This window comes from Aegilops tauschii, chromosome 2, assembly GCF_002575655.3.
Source record: "Aegilops tauschii subsp. strangulata cultivar AL8/78 chromosome 2, Aet v6.0, whole genome shotgun sequence".
NCBI classification, from domain to species: Eukaryota; Viridiplantae; Streptophyta; class Magnoliopsida; order Poales; family Poaceae; genus Aegilops; species Aegilops tauschii.
This window is the reverse complement of record NC_053036.3, coordinates 78,994,381-79,011,379: the sequence shown is the minus strand read 5'-3', so window position 1 is coordinate 79,011,379 and position 16,999 is coordinate 78,994,381. Positions and strand designations below refer to the sequence as shown.

The 16,999-nt window shown below is 49.0% G+C and overlaps 2 protein-coding genes and 1 non-coding gene across 3 annotated transcripts; 2 read left to right on the top strand and 1 right to left on the bottom strand.

The window, feature by feature from the left end:
* Window positions 1–352: 352 nt before the first annotated feature.
* On the top strand, window positions 353–3,546 carry LOC109768299 (uncharacterized). Its single transcript, XM_020327028.4, has 3 exons — window positions 353–1,732; window positions 2,154–2,274; window positions 2,743–3,546. The coding sequence occupies exons 1-2, from the start codon at window positions 466–468 to the stop codon at window positions 2,198–2,200; spliced, it is 1,314 nt and encodes a 437-aa protein (XP_020182617.1). The 5' UTR covers window positions 353–465; the 3' UTR covers window positions 2,201–2,274; window positions 2,743–3,546.
* LOC109768300 (probable membrane metalloprotease ARASP2, chloroplastic) lies at window positions 3,019–8,518 on the bottom strand. Its single transcript, XM_020327029.3, has 2 exons — window positions 8,505–8,518; window positions 3,019–4,677 (listed from the first exon to the last, which is right to left on the bottom strand). Exons 1-2 carry the CDS (start codon window positions 8,516–8,518, stop codon window positions 3,234–3,236), a joined length of 1,458 nt encoding a protein of 485 aa, XP_020182618.3. The 3' UTR covers window positions 3,019–3,233.
* Window positions 8,519–10,235: 1,717 nt separating this feature from the next.
* On the top strand, window positions 10,236–12,488 carry LOC109768301 (uncharacterized). The gene is made up of 3 exons (XR_012201859.1): window positions 10,236–10,484; window positions 10,574–10,701; window positions 12,248–12,488. It is a non-coding gene; the product is annotated as an uncharacterized protein (transcript).
* Window positions 12,489–16,999: the final 4,511 nt, after the last annotated feature.

Below are 16,999 nucleotides of genomic sequence, written 5' to 3'. Positions count from 1 at the left end.
GGGAGTGGCTACATCACGGAGGTGGTGAGAGGTTGGGGGGAGGGCGAGGCGGCGAGGCTGGCGCGGGAGTGCCGCCGACCGCAGGGGGTGGAAGCAGGCGGCCCGGCCAATGGCAGCAGGCGGTTGGAGGAACAAGAGCACAGGGGGCGGCGATTTGTTTTTCAGGAAGAAAACTATTGAAGGAAGAAGACGTAATCTAAAACAGTTCGTTTTTTATCTAACAGTTCAGATTGATTAACTGTGAGAAAAGAAATTTCGGTCGAATGGCTCCTAGCTATTCCCTTTTTGCATTGTAAGACGATGGTTAGGATGGTTTTATTGCAATTTACTCCTCTTCTCGACTAGATCAAACGGCACGTTTGGTCTCCGTTCATTCGTTCTCTAGTCTAGTGTCGTCTTCGGCGGCGAGTGAAATATTCCTCCGTGCTAGAGCGAGAGAAACCCTATCCCCCACTCCAGATCCCAATGGCGTCGACACCTGGCCGTCCCGAAGCCCCGCCGACGACGCTGCTCACCCTACCCGAGGAGCTTCTCGAGGAAGTCCTCCTCCGCCTCCCCGCGGCCGCTGACCTCGCCCGCGCCTCCATTGCCTGGGTCTCCTTCCGCCGCCTGGTCACCGACCACCGCTTCCTCCGCCGCTTCCGCGCCCGCCAGCCGCCGCCTCTCCTAGGCATCGTTTCTCACCGATCCCACCGGTACCTGCCGCTGCTGCAGCTGGCCCAGCCGCCGCACCCATCCGCCGCGGCGGCGAGCACTTTCGCCGGCTCTCGCGCCGCCGACTTCTCGTGCTCCTTCCTCCCCTCCGCCGAGCGCTGGCACGTCCGTGACCTGCGGGACGGCCGCGTCCTCCTCTCCGGCGTCCCAGAGGGGAGCAAATTCTGTTGCCGCGACTTGGCCAGGGACCTGGCCGTCTGTGATCCTCTGTACCGGCGCTACACCCTACTGCCTGCCATCCCCGACGACCTCGCCGCTTTAGCGCAGCAGTCGGACATGGGGCATTTCGAGCCCTTCCTGGCTCCTCCGGCCGCCGAGGATGAGGAGGGCATTTCATTCAGGGTTATTTGCTTGGCGCGCTGCACAGCTAGGCTGGTCCTCCTCATCTTCTCTTCAGGTTCAGGTGATGGACAGTGGCGTGCTGTTACACTTGACAATTGGGTCAGTTTGCTCGCAGGATTGGACAACCCGGCTCCAGTCATCAAGCCAGAGTCGTCCTTGTGGCCGCGAATGCGCCACTATGCACACGGATACTTCTGTTGGGCGTTTTATCCGGCGAACAAAAACAAGTTGATCATGCTCGACACACGCAGCATGGATTTCTCTGCTGTCAATCTCCCACCTCGCACCAGGAATACACAGGTTGCCATTCTGGAGGCAGGGGAAGGAAGGCTTGGTTTGTTTATCAATGAGTATCTGACACCTGAACTCAGGTATGCTGTGTTGCAAAATGATGGAGGTGGTGCAAACCAGTGGCTGTCACAAGGAAGGTTCAGTTTACCCGTAAACTATCGCTATATGCTCGTGGGTGTAGCTGGGGGATACTTACTCATACAATGGATTCCGGAACCTGGGTATTGCAGAGACCCTTCGGCAGAAGTGATAGACTCGGAAGTTTTAACTCTGGATCTAAGGACTTTACAGCTTGAGTGGTTCTTGACATCTCAGTTCAGCAACATAGGTTCTCATTTGTTTGCCGGTTTCCCACCATCCTTGTCTCCACCATCTCTTCAACATGGTAACCCTGCTCTCAGTATTTGCATACTTGTACTTTGCACTCTATAGGACTTTGCCATATTTATATATTATGCAGGTATTACTAGTGTGCTATGTCAGTAATAATTGTTTTAGCAAGCTGTTATCCATGCAATTGAAAAGCTGTGGAACTTAGGACATCAAGAAGTATATGTTTCTCATCTTGGGGATATACTCGTCATTATACTGAGACTATCGTAAGAATAAAGCAAAGCAGGACCATAATGTTCTGTTATGCTGGATTTGGGCTTGTATTAGCTACTTTCTTTGAAGTTAATTATTTTGCCTTGTAACTTGCATGCTTGTATGGTCATTGTCATTCCCAATTGATTGCATTTCGTAGTATCTTTCTAATAATATTATATTTCTGAAAACACCCAGTATTTTTCTTAATGTTGGTTCAGATGTGACGAACGCCTCCAATTCTGATATCGATGCCGCTGGGAGATGAAACCTTGATTTCTGAGGTATAGAGCAGCAACTTGGAGCATTATGTACTGGAACCATCAGGCTTTCCTTATGCAGGTATTAGTAGTGTGCTATGTCATTATAATTATTTTAGCAAGCTGTTATCCATGCAGTTCAAAACCTGTAGCACTTGGGAGATCAAGAAGTATATGTTTCTCATCTTTGGGATATACTCGTCATTATTTTGAGACTATCGTAAGAATAGAACAAAGCAGCACCAGAATGTTCTATCATGCTGGATTTTGGTTTGTATTAGCTACTTGCTTTGAAGTTATTTTGCGTTATTTTGCCTTGTACCTTGCGAGTTATAGAGCAGCAACTTCGAGCATAGAGCAGCAACTTCGAGCTCAAGTAATAGTAACATAGAGCAGCAACTTGCGATTTTCTCCTTTTCTAGTAATTCTCTTGAACCCCTTGCTTTTTCTATTTCATTGCCCTTCCCAATTGATTGCATTTCTTAGCATCTTTGTAATAATAAGACTATATTGCTAAAAGCACCTGCTATTTTTCTTAATGTTGGCTCAGATGCGACGAAGGCCTCCAGTTCTGATATTGATGCCGCTGGGAGATGAAATCTAGACGTCTGAGTTATTGAGCAGCAACTTGAAGCATTATGTACTGGAGTCATCAGGTTCTGGTATTAGCAGTATCAGACATCTGTGGAGATGTAGGCTTTTCTTTTCAGGCTTGTTTGCGGTGCTGAGCGTTGTGCAGCTCGGTGCTTGTTTTCATATGTTTTGAGAGAATAGTTGTGATAATCTAGCAAATTTGTTTCGCAAATCGAACCAGAATTAGGCAATTTCAGTCGTCTAAAACCTCTGTTCCTTCATATCAGATACGCAATGTGACTAGAGTCAGAGTATGGCTTGAGGCAGAGTGTATACATGGTTGCAAATCGGTTCTACTATCTCCGTTGCTTTTTGTAAGAATTTGTGCAAGAGATACATACGTGCATGGCTTCGTCTTACAAACAGGAACAGATTTACCGCAAAATGTTCTCTCGGACTTAAAAGAATCTACATATTCTGTTTGATGAAGTCTAGGTTGAGCGTGTCGCGCACAATGAGGAACATGCTGACCATGAGCACCAGCAATATCCCCGACGACATTATCCTCCGCTCGATCTCACGTGGGATCTTCTGCCCGCCGCGGGCCGCCTCCAGAAGGATCAGCGCCAGCGTCCCGCCGTCCAACGCCGGCAGCGGCAGCAGGTTGATCGCCGCGAGGTTGAGGTTGATGATCGCCGCGAACTGGAACAGCCCGTCGGCGCTCGACCTCGCCACCTCCGCGCCGACGGCGATTATGGCCACCGGGCCCGACACCTTCTCCGCCGTCTGCGAGAAGTTGAGGAACGTCTGCCGGAGCCCGTCGAGCACCGCCCCGCCCAGCGCCCTGAACTCGCGCACGGCGAGGACGGTGGCCTCGGACGCGTTCCTTGGGTGCACGCGCGTGGCCCGGTAGTTGGGCGAGAGCTGCACGCCGATGCGCCCCGTCCCGTCGACGCTCGTGTCCGGCACGACGGTGAGGTCGAGGAACTGCTGCTTGTCCCCGGCCGCAGGCCCGGCTCTTGACACCTTGAGGAGGACCTTCTTGTTGGGGCTGGATTTGATGAGGTCGACCAGGGCCGGCACGGACGGGTCCGGCGCGGCGCCGGGGACGGCGAGGATGACATCGCCGGCGAGCAGCCCGGAGCGCGCGGCGGCGGAGCCGGGCACGACGTCGGGGACGAGGACGCCGGAGAGCAGCGCCTGGACGGGGACGCCGACGGTGACCGCCTGGGCGTAGATGATGAGGAAGGCGAAGATGAGGTTGGCGATGACCCCCGCGGAGACGACGAGGAGGCGGTCCGGGACCGGGCGGTTGCGGAGGAGGTCGGGGTCGTCGGGCGCGAAGCCGGACTCGGGGTCGTCGTCGGGGAAGCCGACGTAGCCGCCGAGCGGGATGGCCCGGAGCGCGTACTCGACGGCGCCGAGGCGGAAGCTGGCGAGCGCGGGGCCGAAGCCGATGGAGAACTGGGAGACGTGGATGCCCCGGGAGGTGGCGGCGACGAAGTGGCCGGACTCGTGGACGAGCACGATGGACGCGAGGACCGACGCGGCGGACGCCACGGACTGGACGCTGGCGAGGAGGTCGGACGGGGAGGCCGCGACGGCGACGGCGACGGAGAAGGGCTTGTTGGCGAGGTGGGGGTGGGGGTGGCGGTGGCGGCGGAGCGGGCCGGCGGCGAGGGAGGGGGAGTGGAAACAGGGGCGGAGTGGTGGCTTGGAGATAATCATGGTGAGAGGGGAGGAAGTGGATAATTTGGCATCCTTGGGAGCTTGGAGGTGTGGCCGGTTTGTTGGCCATGGCTGTGTGGTGTGGGTTGATGCAGGCGGGCGACTGACCGCGGCCACAGCATTATGAGGAGTTTTGCTCAGCGAGCCTGTGTTACATGGTGATTGAGTGAACTGTGTTAAACTACTTACAAGATTCGTTTTTAAGAGTTAAATCAGATCTAATCGAATTCTCAAAAGTGTTAGGAAACGCTTCAATTTTGAGCAGTGGAAACAACTTCTCAGTGGAAGACTACCCTTCCTCATGCGGCCGCCTTTCTCCCTCGCTTGACTTCATGCTGACACCGTTATCCTTGCCCCCGCCAACCACCACGCATGCTCAACGACACCCCTCTGCCTCCTCCTCCCCCCGCCCCACTAAGATTCAATCGCCGTCGGCCATCGTTGCTTAAATCGCCGCATCTAGTCGCGAGCTTGTCGACGGGGAAGGCCACCACAGAGCCGCGTTTCGTCCGTAACGGGTCCGCGCAGCCACCCCGAGCGCCCACCGCCACCGCCTCCTTCAGGTCCATGTCATACCGACCGCCTTTGAAGCACTGCGGCGGGCGGCAGCGGTTGTGGGCCATTGGGCGGCAGAGATCTGAAATATGGATACACTGGGAAATCGATGGCTCAACACATTCGTCACCACGGAGCAGGCGGCGCGCGCGTATGATATGATATTGGTCCACTACTTCGAGAACCGGGAGAAACTTAACTTCCTCGTCGGCAGGCGCTCTCTGGACTTCGTCGAGCCTCCTGTTAGAATGGCCTCCCTGTGCCAAGGAGAAGCAAAACGTATGGTCGTCGACCAACTCCAGGCCAAGCGCAACGACAAGGCCTATATGGTTGAGCTCGTCGTGAAGAATTCACATATCATCGTCAAGAACCAGGCGTGGTTCAAGTCTAAGGAGAATGGCATGATGTAGGTCTAGATATTGGTCAAGCCCTCCGACGAGGAATGTAATCAACTCGACCTGCTAACAATGACAATGAGGCTGGCCCCTCCAATGGGGGTGGTCTCTATCTCCTTAGACTCGGATAACTTTGACATGTTCTGCGCCTGTGGCGGTGATGACAAGTAGTTTAAATTTGTTTAATTATGCTATCTAGTGATAAAACATCTAATTATGCTATGTATAATGTGCAATCTTTTGTTTAGTTATGTAATTGAGTAGTTTAAATTTGTGTTTTAGGATGTGATAGACCATCTAATTGTGTTATGTATTATGTGCAAAAAAATTAGAGAGTTAAGTTTTAAGAGTTCGGTTAGGAACTGGTTTTTTTTCACTCCTCAAATTGAGGAGTAAGACACAAGGAGGCTTTTCAAGGGATACAGTTTTGGACAGGAGCAAGCCCTCCAGCAGAAGGCACCTTTTCACTACTTTGTTTCTTTTACATAACAAGTTGAGTTTTACATATCATGCCATGTAACAAATTGTACATCACGCTTACAGATCGAGTTAAGCATTGTAGTTATGATTTTTAATTATTAGATTTGGCCATAGTTACGATTTTTAATTATTAGAGTTGGACATAGGACATCGTATATTCAAGCTTAAACTTAACCACAATTTTGAATGCATTTATTAAGAAACCTAAGGACATGCTTAATTTATGATCGAGCTCTGATACTCGCGTGTGGAAAAAACATTTACATATGGATGCATACAAAACTCACTTATCCTTGTACCTGTAACGAAGCTTAAAGAGATGCTTAATTTATGGTTGAGTTTCGTTTTGTGACAGGCACGGTTGTGCGGATCAGGCCGCTTGCGTATGAATCTGGATGATGATAGGTGACTTCAATGAAACCACGTGTCCGTTTAGAGAAGCTCTAGCAGAGTCATCATATGTCCCCGATTGGAATAATAAATACCAATATGGCGATCTTATGCCAAAATAGCACTCTAGCAGAGTCGTCATATGGGTGCTGATCGATATAATTTATGAAGTTCGCTCCACAACCGACCTCATAATATCCATATTTGGATGTTGGGGAGGCCAATATGGAGCTTGCTCGATAAACAAACCGACAACGTGGGAAGAAAGTTTCAACTTCTTCCTCCTCGCGCGATGGTCAGGTTTGAAGTGTGACGCCACCCGTAGACGCATATTTATGTCCCGGCTAACAACTAGTAAGTGGCACGACAACACTAGTAACCAAGGAGCCATTAATGATGGCCACCCCCCCCCCCATTCAGAAGGCGTCTGTTCGGATGGACACGTAGCTATATCCCCGGCTATAAAAGCCCGACGGTGAGGCGTCCCCATCACACAAGCCCTAGCCTTCGCGCCCATCCCATCTCCTCCTCGCCGCCTCCTCCCCTCCCATCTCCTCCTCTCTCAGTGAGTCGTTGTGCCGAAAAATTGCAGACTGGCTCAATCACCACGAAGTCAACAAGTTTCACATGCAATTGGGCTAGTTGTGGGATTCTCCCCTCCCCCGTTTGGTGGGCATGATACTGCTTTATGTAAAGTGTCAAAGGAGCTAGATGAATGCCTCCTCAGAGAAGAAATAATGTGGAGGCAGTGACCCCATGAATTGTAGCTAGGAGAAGGAGATTAGAACATTGGGTTTTTTCAACGCAAAGTAAGCTAGAGACTGGTGAAAATGGAATTTAAAAGCTAATGAAGGAATTTGGTGGAAAGAACACAAACTTTGGAAGAGATGCCCACGTGTTTCCAGCAATTGAGATAATGAAAATAGACCAAATGATCTTCTTGACATGTGCCCTATGAAAGTGATAGAGTTGATGGCGAATGAGGGACTCCGCCAGGAGTTCCCGAAGGAAGAGATGAGCTATGCATTCTTCCAAAACGAACCCATCAAGGCACTAGGCCCTGACGGCTTCCTGGTAATTTCTTCCAAAGAATCGGAGCAGTGTGAAAGAGGATGTTATCATAGGGGTCATGGAATGTTTTGAGGATAGTGTTATGCCGGAAGGCGCGAGTGATATGGTGATTGTGCTCATTCAAATGGAAAGAATCATGAATACTTGAAATATTGTCGTCCCATCGGCACATACAACGTGCTATAGAAGGTGGTCTCTAAATATCTCATCAACCATCTTCGGCCCTACCTCTATGTGCTCATTCCTGAGGCACAAAGCAGGAAGGCTAATAATAGATCATGCAATCATCACTTTTGAGTGTTTTCATAAAATTAAGCATATCAAGAATGCATTCACTACTCACTGTGTTCATAAGTGACCTGGCCATAGGGATGGAAACGGAACGGAAACTTTCCGCTTTTCTGGTAGGAAAAAGGAAACAGAGAGGAAATATGGATAGAAAGTGGAAATTTGTAAAATGAAAATGGAAACCAAATTTTTTTTATGCATAAATGGAAACAAAAATGGAACAACATTTTTCGGCGGAACAAACATTTCATTTTCCGTGAATATGGAATTTTCCATTTCTACTATGGGCGAATGGCCGTTTTGTAGCCCAACCATCAAACATCACACAATTAAATAATGAGTAGAATGACGCATCTCTGGCCCAAATTGTAGTACCGTATAAGGAAGCTAGCCCTGATTGTAGTCGCAATGGAGGTCGGACCTAAAAATCCCCCTTCGCTGATTATTGTGTGATGTTACAATGTGTTTTACTTGTTTGTGGGTTACCTGATGCACTGTGCTTTGCTTATATATGAAGCTTGTCTTTGTGAATACCACAAATGTGTTTATGTTACCTAAGATGAATAAAATATGCACAAATGCATATCTTATAATATAATCACCATAATATTTTGTAGTCATGTTAACAATTGATTAAGCATGTTGGTTTTCTTGTGGTTTTCCCTATTGTTCAAGGTTTTTTAAGTTCCGGTGAACACATGCTTCTGCTGTCGTGTTCGTGTCGTATTCGCTCCGTGTTTGTTTCCGGTAGTATCTATTTCCGTATTCATTTCCGGAGTTTCTGTATTCGAATCTATTTCCGCAAAAAATATGAAAACAACTGTGATAGCACCCAGTTCCATCCATTTTGAAAGGGGGATTCAGTCAAAGGTGGAAGTCATGGATTATGAGTTGTGTGTGGCAGGTGAGATATGTCGTCCGGTTCAATGGCTCAAATTTGCACACACAGAACTAGCCATTGAGAGGACTTTGACAAGGAGATACGTCTGGCATGTACTCCTCCCATTCACAAATATAAGATGTTTAGGATATTTGGACTACATGCGGACTAAAATGAGTGAACAAACACACTAAAACATGTCTATATACATTTGATTCACAAAAAAGTTAGAACATCTTATATTTGTGAACGACGGGAGTACTTGTTTCTATTAATAGTTGATGGCCTCTCTTGTGTGTTTGGTCACATTCTTGCAGAATTACTAGGAAGGGATCATGCATGATCTCCGTGATGACTCGAACAACAAGGGTAAATAGCCTATGCTCCCTTGGCTATCAGGTGAGAGTAGGACACCGATTGGCAGGAAACAATCCGGATTAAGCTGGGAGGGGGTGGGGCTAGAGAATGAAGACTCCCAGTACCGTCTCAGTCTCGGTATTTGCCTTTCCGGGGGAGGAGGGTTCCTACTTGCTACTAGATAAGGTAGTGGTGGGTGCAATCGTCCGGAATAGTGATGTCGTATGTCCATTTGATGTAGATTGCCTAACGGCACCTGAAGAATCTGAAACTTATGTGGCGGGCCTATGCCGTGCGAGGTAGGCCGTGCTGCAGACTCAGTGACAAGATGTACCTACTTTTGTCACCTACATTGATGCTCCAGAGCAGATGGAAAGATTTGAGGAGTGTGTTATGTTGTCGATTCAAAGAGAGAGTAATGCCATCGCCCATAAGCTTGTTAGATTCACTAGAACATACAGGGATATGATCCTTAAAAATTAGAATGATGTTCCACGCCATATTTCCTTGATCATATGTAACGAGTGTTCTTCTGGAACCCGCTGATATAACATGACCTCTCTTCCCTTACAAAATAAATATGTTGGAAAGGTGTTTTAAGAGCCTCTTTGCATTGCATGGCTTTGAAAATATAGGAATAGAGTATGATTGAAACGTCTTACAGTATTGAGAAGAGAGGTAACGAGAGATAAGTAAAAGTGCATTGGACTTCTCAACAGAAAAAAATGAGGTTTGAGCGTACATTAAGATTCCTACAGAATAAGGGGGGAACGAATTTCATAGAATTTTGTTAGTCCTAATCTTGCGACCTAAAGGGCTTATTCAAATTCTTCAAAATTCCTATTAAAATCGGAAAATCCTATGATGCAAAGAGACCATTAGAATTTTTGACAAGGCGAATGAGGTGGCCTGATTGCCTTCTTTTTCCGGGAAAGCTAACTGCGACCGGTCGCTCTAGGGGCTAGATGACAAACGAACGGGTTTGCCTGACAGTTATAGGTCATAGCAAACATTTTTTTATGACAGTTTTCTGGCCGTTCTTGTCACATTTTTTTTCTTCCTAACAGAAACTGCTATGCGCCTCTAAAAAAGATGACATGCATTCTGGAAAGAAAATGCCAGGCGAAATGTTCGCAAATGCCATCTCCCCTAGCGACCGTTCACTGAACATTGGCGTCTTTTCTCTTTTGAGTTTTTTTTTTCAGTCTTTTTTGAGTGGTGGTGGCATGGTTCCGGATTTTGTAGCACTCTAGACCAGTAATGGGCCGTCCCACGGAATGGAGAGAAGAAACCGCACTCAGCTTCCACGGAGAAAATGGGCCGACCCCATCCGCCTTCATCTAGCCACACTGCGGCTACACTGATTTTCCCATCCATTCCAAGGGTTTTTAGCCCCTCGCCCTCCCCGTGCCGCGCCGCAGCAATGGCCGCCGCCGCCGCGAGATCCTTCCTCCGATCCGGATCCGCCACCTCCTCCCTCCGCGGCGCGGCCGCCAGGGCCGCCTCCCGCTCCGGGCCGGCAACCCCCTCGAGGCGGCTCCTCTCCTCTCCTCCCCGCGCCCGCCTCGCCCTAAGGTACGACGCGAGCTCTTCTTTTCGGGATTCTTCTCCTGTATTTTCGATCTAGATGAAATTTTTGGTGCTTGCGTTTATGGTACATGGAGGTCGCCGCTGGAGATGAGCAGCGCCTGCTTGGAGTCGCTGATGCCCATGCACAGCGCGACGGCTTCGGCGCTCATGACGTCGCTCCTCGCCGCCCCGGCTCGCGTTGGTTCCTGCTGGATCTCCGAAGGTGAATTTTCCCCTCATCTTACTGTTCCTGCAATGTTTGATTACTTCACTTCACCTATGAAACCGCTTTGTTCGTATATGTGCTATTTGCCATGGAGAGTGGTCTGCATTTGCTAAGTATCCACCGAATTCCAAGTCACGTCCGTTCATTCGTAATATATCTGCATTCATGCATGGGTAAAGAGAGACCAAAACAATTTGTGTTTATTAGATTATCGTCATGGTCAAATGCTGACAGCTAGCGTTGTTAGGCAGAACTATAAAGACATGTGTCCCCACAATGGAAGTATGGTTTAGTGATAATCTTGATCTATTTAGTCACTGGTCCAAACCTCCCATGCATAAATAGGAGCTGCAATGTAACTCAACCTGGAAATCATTACTAATTTCTGGGGAACTGACATTGCTTTAGTTGTTTGCGGATAAGAAGTGCACCCATATATTGTTCTTAAGAGAAAGTATTTGCATATGTGGCGTCAAATTTACTGTATTCACAAGTTAAATCAGTTAGATGCATTAAGTGGTCGCACTTTCTGACAACAGACTTCACTTTCATTAAAGTGAAATAAGAACAATAGAAACCTTAAATCAATTAGATGTAAAAAAAATTAGAGACGCGTTATTGTTTCTTTTACTGTTGCAAGACATGTTACTCGAAGCTGCCATTATTTTCTTTATTATGCCAGAACAAAAACTTTGCGAGTAGAGACAATTGAAACTATGTATAGTTGTAATTGCTGACTGTTGGACCATGCCAAAGGCTATTAGCTTCACAGAAGTTTCCCTTTGGTTTCTTGAAAAACTCTATAAGCGTAGTTTTTGATGGTTTGCTTCTGTAATTTTAATATACACGTCATGATTAATTACAAAGCAGAGGCAAAAGGGTCACTCTTTTTTTGTATTGACAACCCAGCTGGCAATGACGACCTGTGAAAATATCTAGGTGGATGTAGCAGACTAAATCCAGTCACCACTAATATTCATGTCTGGCCAGATTTTAAGTAGGACTAGTATCCATGATAGCATATATTCTATCAATCTTCCTCCCACTGTTTGAGCAAGAATGCAAGATGAAGATGCTTTTTTGTTGTTGCAAACAAAGACATCTATGACCATGGCTGTATGAATCCTGTAATTGCTATCCTTGATGTTTGGCCCGACCATGCAAATTTGCGTCCTTAGCTTATTTAAGATACAATGATTGTTAACCGCAATAATATTATGTAAGTTTTTTCCTTGTAGCCAAAAAGTTGTTTCTTTGACCCAATTTATATCTCTGTAGATCATTGAGATCAGTGAGGATGGAGGTCACGGATGAAGATGCATGCTATTTTTTTACCACTCGTATTTCTTTTGCTTTATCAAATGCACATGGCTGAGCAAATCCTGTAACTTGGATCCGTGTGATGTTTTGCCTGATAATGCAAATTAACATCCTTAGCTTATTACCTGGGAATCGTACGATGATTGTTAGCCGCAATAATACCATGTATGCTTTTTTTTTTCTAGCCAAAAATATTTGTTTGACACATTTTATATCTCTATAGACTTATGATGGGTGAGGACGGAGGTCTGGGATGAAGAGACGCCCTGTTTATTTTCGCCAGTAACTTTTATGATGTGAGTTGAAGAGCTGGAGCTTAGACTGTTGGTTTCTATTTGTAGATGAATGATCTCTTGTTGTGGGAGTCTGGTGTGACTGATGGTAGCTACTAAGGACCTCTCCCACTGAATTTGAGCTACGTTTTTAATCTGCCTTTCTTCTGGCTCTGTTCAGGGATTTTGGTATGTATTAAGTGTCTGCAGGATTATAACAGAATTTGGTGGCGCGTAAGAAATAATGTTGAGTTCATTTCTGGGGCCGTATTGTTTTGCCATTTTTCGTCTTAGCGTTACGGTATAACTTTAGTCAGATTATTTTCAGTTTTTCACCACCAAACTCCAATTCCTGTTGAACTTAGACTTTATTTTCTTGTAGAACGTTTCATTTTGGTGCTTGTCCTTTCCCCCTCTTGTGATTTGACGCAGCGTATCCAAGCAACCTACACTTGGAGATCCATCTTCCATGCTGCAAGAGATCAGCGCAAAGGACCTTTTGTGCTTGCCTTTCTCCTTGTACTTGCTATGCGTGTGGAGACTCCGGCTTATCCGAGGCGTGGATGGCCCTTGACGTGGTTTTGAGCTGCGCAGGGGCATGGTGTGGTGAGTGGTGACGTGCTTGCGCGTCGGGGAGGTTATGGGCTGGATGGCCTGGCCGGGTCATGGATTTGGGCACGTGTGGTTGAAGGCATTGATGTTGCAGCCCCCACCTTTCTCATCATGCTTCGGGGAAACCCTAGATTCGGTCTTTCGGATCAGACGTTGATGGCGTTGTTGGCTCTAGCATCGTTCTCCCCCTTGGGGGCATTCTCTTGAGTGGGATTTAGTCAGAGGGACTCAGGGCTCGTGAAGATGGTCGACGGTGGCTAGCATGACATCTTCGAGGGGACAAGAGGAGCACCTCCCACATTCGTCAGCCAATCTTGTGGGATCGGAGTGGCATATGTTCAATCCATCGGATATATCGTTTCTCTCTAGTGTCATCGATGTTCATGGATATGCTTGTGGTAGCAAAGATAATGCAACGGACCCCCTTTGCTATTTTAGCAATCTCTGCTGCTCAGTTTCATCCCTTTCTGAGGTAGAAAACCCATCCATATATGTACGAGTTAGAGATGTCTTCCGTCCCGGAGAACCGAGCAGGCTACCATGAGACAAAAGATCCTCTTTTTAAAGAGATTCGATTCGGAACTCTTATATGTCCAAGGTCAATATGGAAATTCTTTTAGAGGTTTTCCCTTACTTTGTTCGTGTCAACAAACAATTTGAAATACCTCGACTTTTTTAGAACAGGTCCAAGTCAAATAGCAATGATTAGAAGCACTTCTTTTTTCATTACACTATTTCGGACGCTTCATTAGAAGATTTAGGGTAAAGAGAACGGATATGCGCCAGCGCGTTCTCTTTTTTTTTCTGTGCCGATCCAGCATTCTATCTTCCGCATCATTAGAGCATCTCCAGCCGCGCCCCCAACAGGCCCCCCAGGCGACTTTTTCGGCGCCGACGCAAAAAAAAGGCCCAGTCGCGCCCCCAGGACGACGAAAAGCGCCGGTTCGGCCCTTTTTTCCGCCCGGCGGCCGCAGGCCGAACCCGGCGCGCTGGGGGGCGCTTGGGGGCTCCGGCGCAAGGGAAAAGCGCGGCTGGCCCACGCCGTCAGGTGAAAAGTCAAGATTTTCTTCCCCGACTCGCCTCCCACCCCCCGCGCTCTCGGCCGCCACTAGGTATATCCCGGCGCCGCCCCGCCGCCCTTCACCGGTAGATAGCCATTCCCCGCTGGAAAAATAGCAGAGGTTCGCCGCGGCAGCCCCTCCGACACCAGCTGGGCGTTTTCGGCCGCGGAGGGGCAGTTTAGCGGCGGGTGCACGCCCACCGCGCGCAAAGTGTTCGGCGATTTGCCTGCCTCGGCGATGGACTCGGATGACGAGGAAGTGCTCGCCGCGCTGCTGGAGGAGGAAGCCGAGGCCGACGTCCAGGAAGAAGAGCATCTCATGGTGCTCGCCGCCCTCGCCCAGCTGCCGGCGAGCAATGAAAAGCCGCGGCGAGGTGGCTCGGCGCCTGGGCGGGTGAAAGCAAAGAACCGGCATCGTCTCGAAGGCTACTGCATGCTCTACTCCGACTACTTCGCCGATGCTCCACTTCATGGCGACAGAACATTTCGACGCCGTTATCGGATGAGCAGAAAGCTTTTCCTCAGGATTGTGAATTCCATCCGGAAGTTCGACAACTACTTCAAATGCAAGATGGATTGCACCGGCAAACTTGGATTCACCTCCATTCAGAAATGCATGACAGCGATGAGGATGCTTGCATACGGAGCTCCCGCTCAGACCTGATCGAAAGATCAAATGTGGGAGATCATGACCTGCTGTGTCATCTTGCACAACATGATCATTGAGAGCGAGCAGGAAGAGCCAGTGTTTGACACTGAACCATACCACAGGCAGGGTCCTCTTGCCCAAGTTGATCACCAGCTACCGGCAACCTGGACTGCCTACCTCAGTATGCGTCAGGAGATTCGAGACCCACAGGTGCATCATCAACTGCAGCAAGATCTGATAGAGCACCTATGGAGGCTCAAGGGCGACACTGGGCGCGACGTGTGATGAAATATGAGTTTTTATTTGTTGAACTATATAATTTGTATTGAACTATTTGTTGTTGAACTATTTTGTTTTAGTATTTGAATTTTCTGTGATGAAATATGTGATAAAAATATATTTATGTTGATAATTGAACGCCGAGCCACGGCGAACCACGCCGAATATGGGCCTATTCTCGCCCATATGGGCCTTTTTCGCCGAAATGGGGCTTCAAAAGTGGGCCAAAATCGGCGACTGGGGGCGACGACTGGGCGCAAAACCGCCCCCAGCGCCGAACGAATCGCCGGCTCGCCCCCAGGGGGCGATTTTTATGCGTCCTGGGGGGGGGGCAACGGCTGGAGATGCTCTTATATTGGTTGACAAAGTCGTCCGGTAGCGGTCGATCATTAAGGTTGATCAAATGTCGCGGGAAATCCCCATTAGCATGTCTTTTCATTAAGGACGCCTGTATCGTTGCGGGTACCGGCTTTGGTGTGTACTTTGGTAGCAGTGTAGGTACTCGAGTGCTTGGTCGGGTGTGTTGTACGGTGTTGGCCTTCCAACGCTTTGTATGTGTTGTGGATTTGTGGTGCCTTAGGCTTAGTCTTGCTAGCCGTTGTATAGGTTTTCGTCTGGTTTTCCTCAATAAACCGAGTTGCTCCTTTTATTTCTTCTTTAGGCGATGCATTCCTTGTTTGGGGTGTTCTTTCTAAGTAATGGATTTGGTAGCTCTCTTGCTAACATTTGATAACTTTTTTTTACTAACATTTGATTTTTTTTTCCTAAAAACACAAGAAAAAATGACAAATTCAGCATGAATAGTGTCACAAAAATTGATACTATTCACTTGTGTGTTCTTTGACATTGGATCTTAGATCCATGGCTAAGTTTGCGCTCGAGCACTTGAGCTTAGGTGCTCCTGTGACACTTAGAATCTCTCGCAAAGGCATCTCCAAGGCTATTAATCAAATTGTCCGTAAATGTCTCGACTGTGCGGTCCGGATACTTTGTGCTCTCCAGCACCGTCCATCAAACGTGCGCGATCGGCCGGCATGGCCAAGTTCTTGCAAATTGGAAGCAAAGTCGGGGAAGTTTGCCCATCGCGCGCCAGACCAAGCATTCTAACTCGGGAAATCATCGTCACCCCTTCCCATTTGAAAACCCTCGTCGCGCGCTTCGGTCCAGAGGTCTCATCGCGCATTCATTGCCTCTCAGAGCCAACACAACTGGCCTTCCACCTACTCACATCCATGCCGGTCAGACTGACGTGACCGGACAGCTGATCAGAGCCGCTTCAAGGCGAACGCGATGACCAAGAAGCCTACTCCGGCCACTGCGCTTGCATGAAGCGACACCGCATCGGCAAACTATAGCCCATCACCTCTACACCGCTACCTCGCCTCTCCTCTCCTTTCCGGTCCTCTCCTTACTGCTCATCGCCGCCATGGCCAAGTCCCTGCCGACAGGAGGATCTACGAGGAGCTTCAGATCATGCGTCATCGCCCACGGTTCCCGGGCCCGTTGGGCTCCATGGCATCAACGATAAAGACCGAGGAGGTGGTGCTCTCCTCGGACGACGAGGCAGCAGCAGGCGCTCCTCCTCGCCGATGCCGCACGAACCAAAGAGGAGTGCGCGCGATAGCTCAACTGCTCCTCGCGCGATCGATGTTTGATCTCTGTCTGGCGCCGTCCTCGCCGCTGTGCCACCGCGTCAAAGAGGAGCCGATGTCCTCGTCGCAACGTCGCGTCAAGACGGAGGCGCCCTCTCGCCCCGCCGCCGTCAAGAAGGGGAAGCCCTCTCGACGATCACCAACGCGCGTGGCCGTGTCTGTCACCACCTCGGTCGCGGCGGTGACGCCTCGTCATCACGCGCCAGGATGGCAGACGAAAAGGCAACAACCGAGGAGGAGCGCCGGGAGCGGCCCAACGTGGCGCGTTGTTCAACATTTGCCATGTGCGGCGTGTGTATAGCAGTGCTCAACTGGGTGTGTGCCGACCTGGCCTCGCCTTACCCCGGGCCAAAGATCGTCCAGGACCACCGCTGGATCAGCGACTAACTCTACAAGATAGGGTTGGCCAAGTCTGACCACGCCCTTTCAATAGCTGGCAATGACAAGGCCA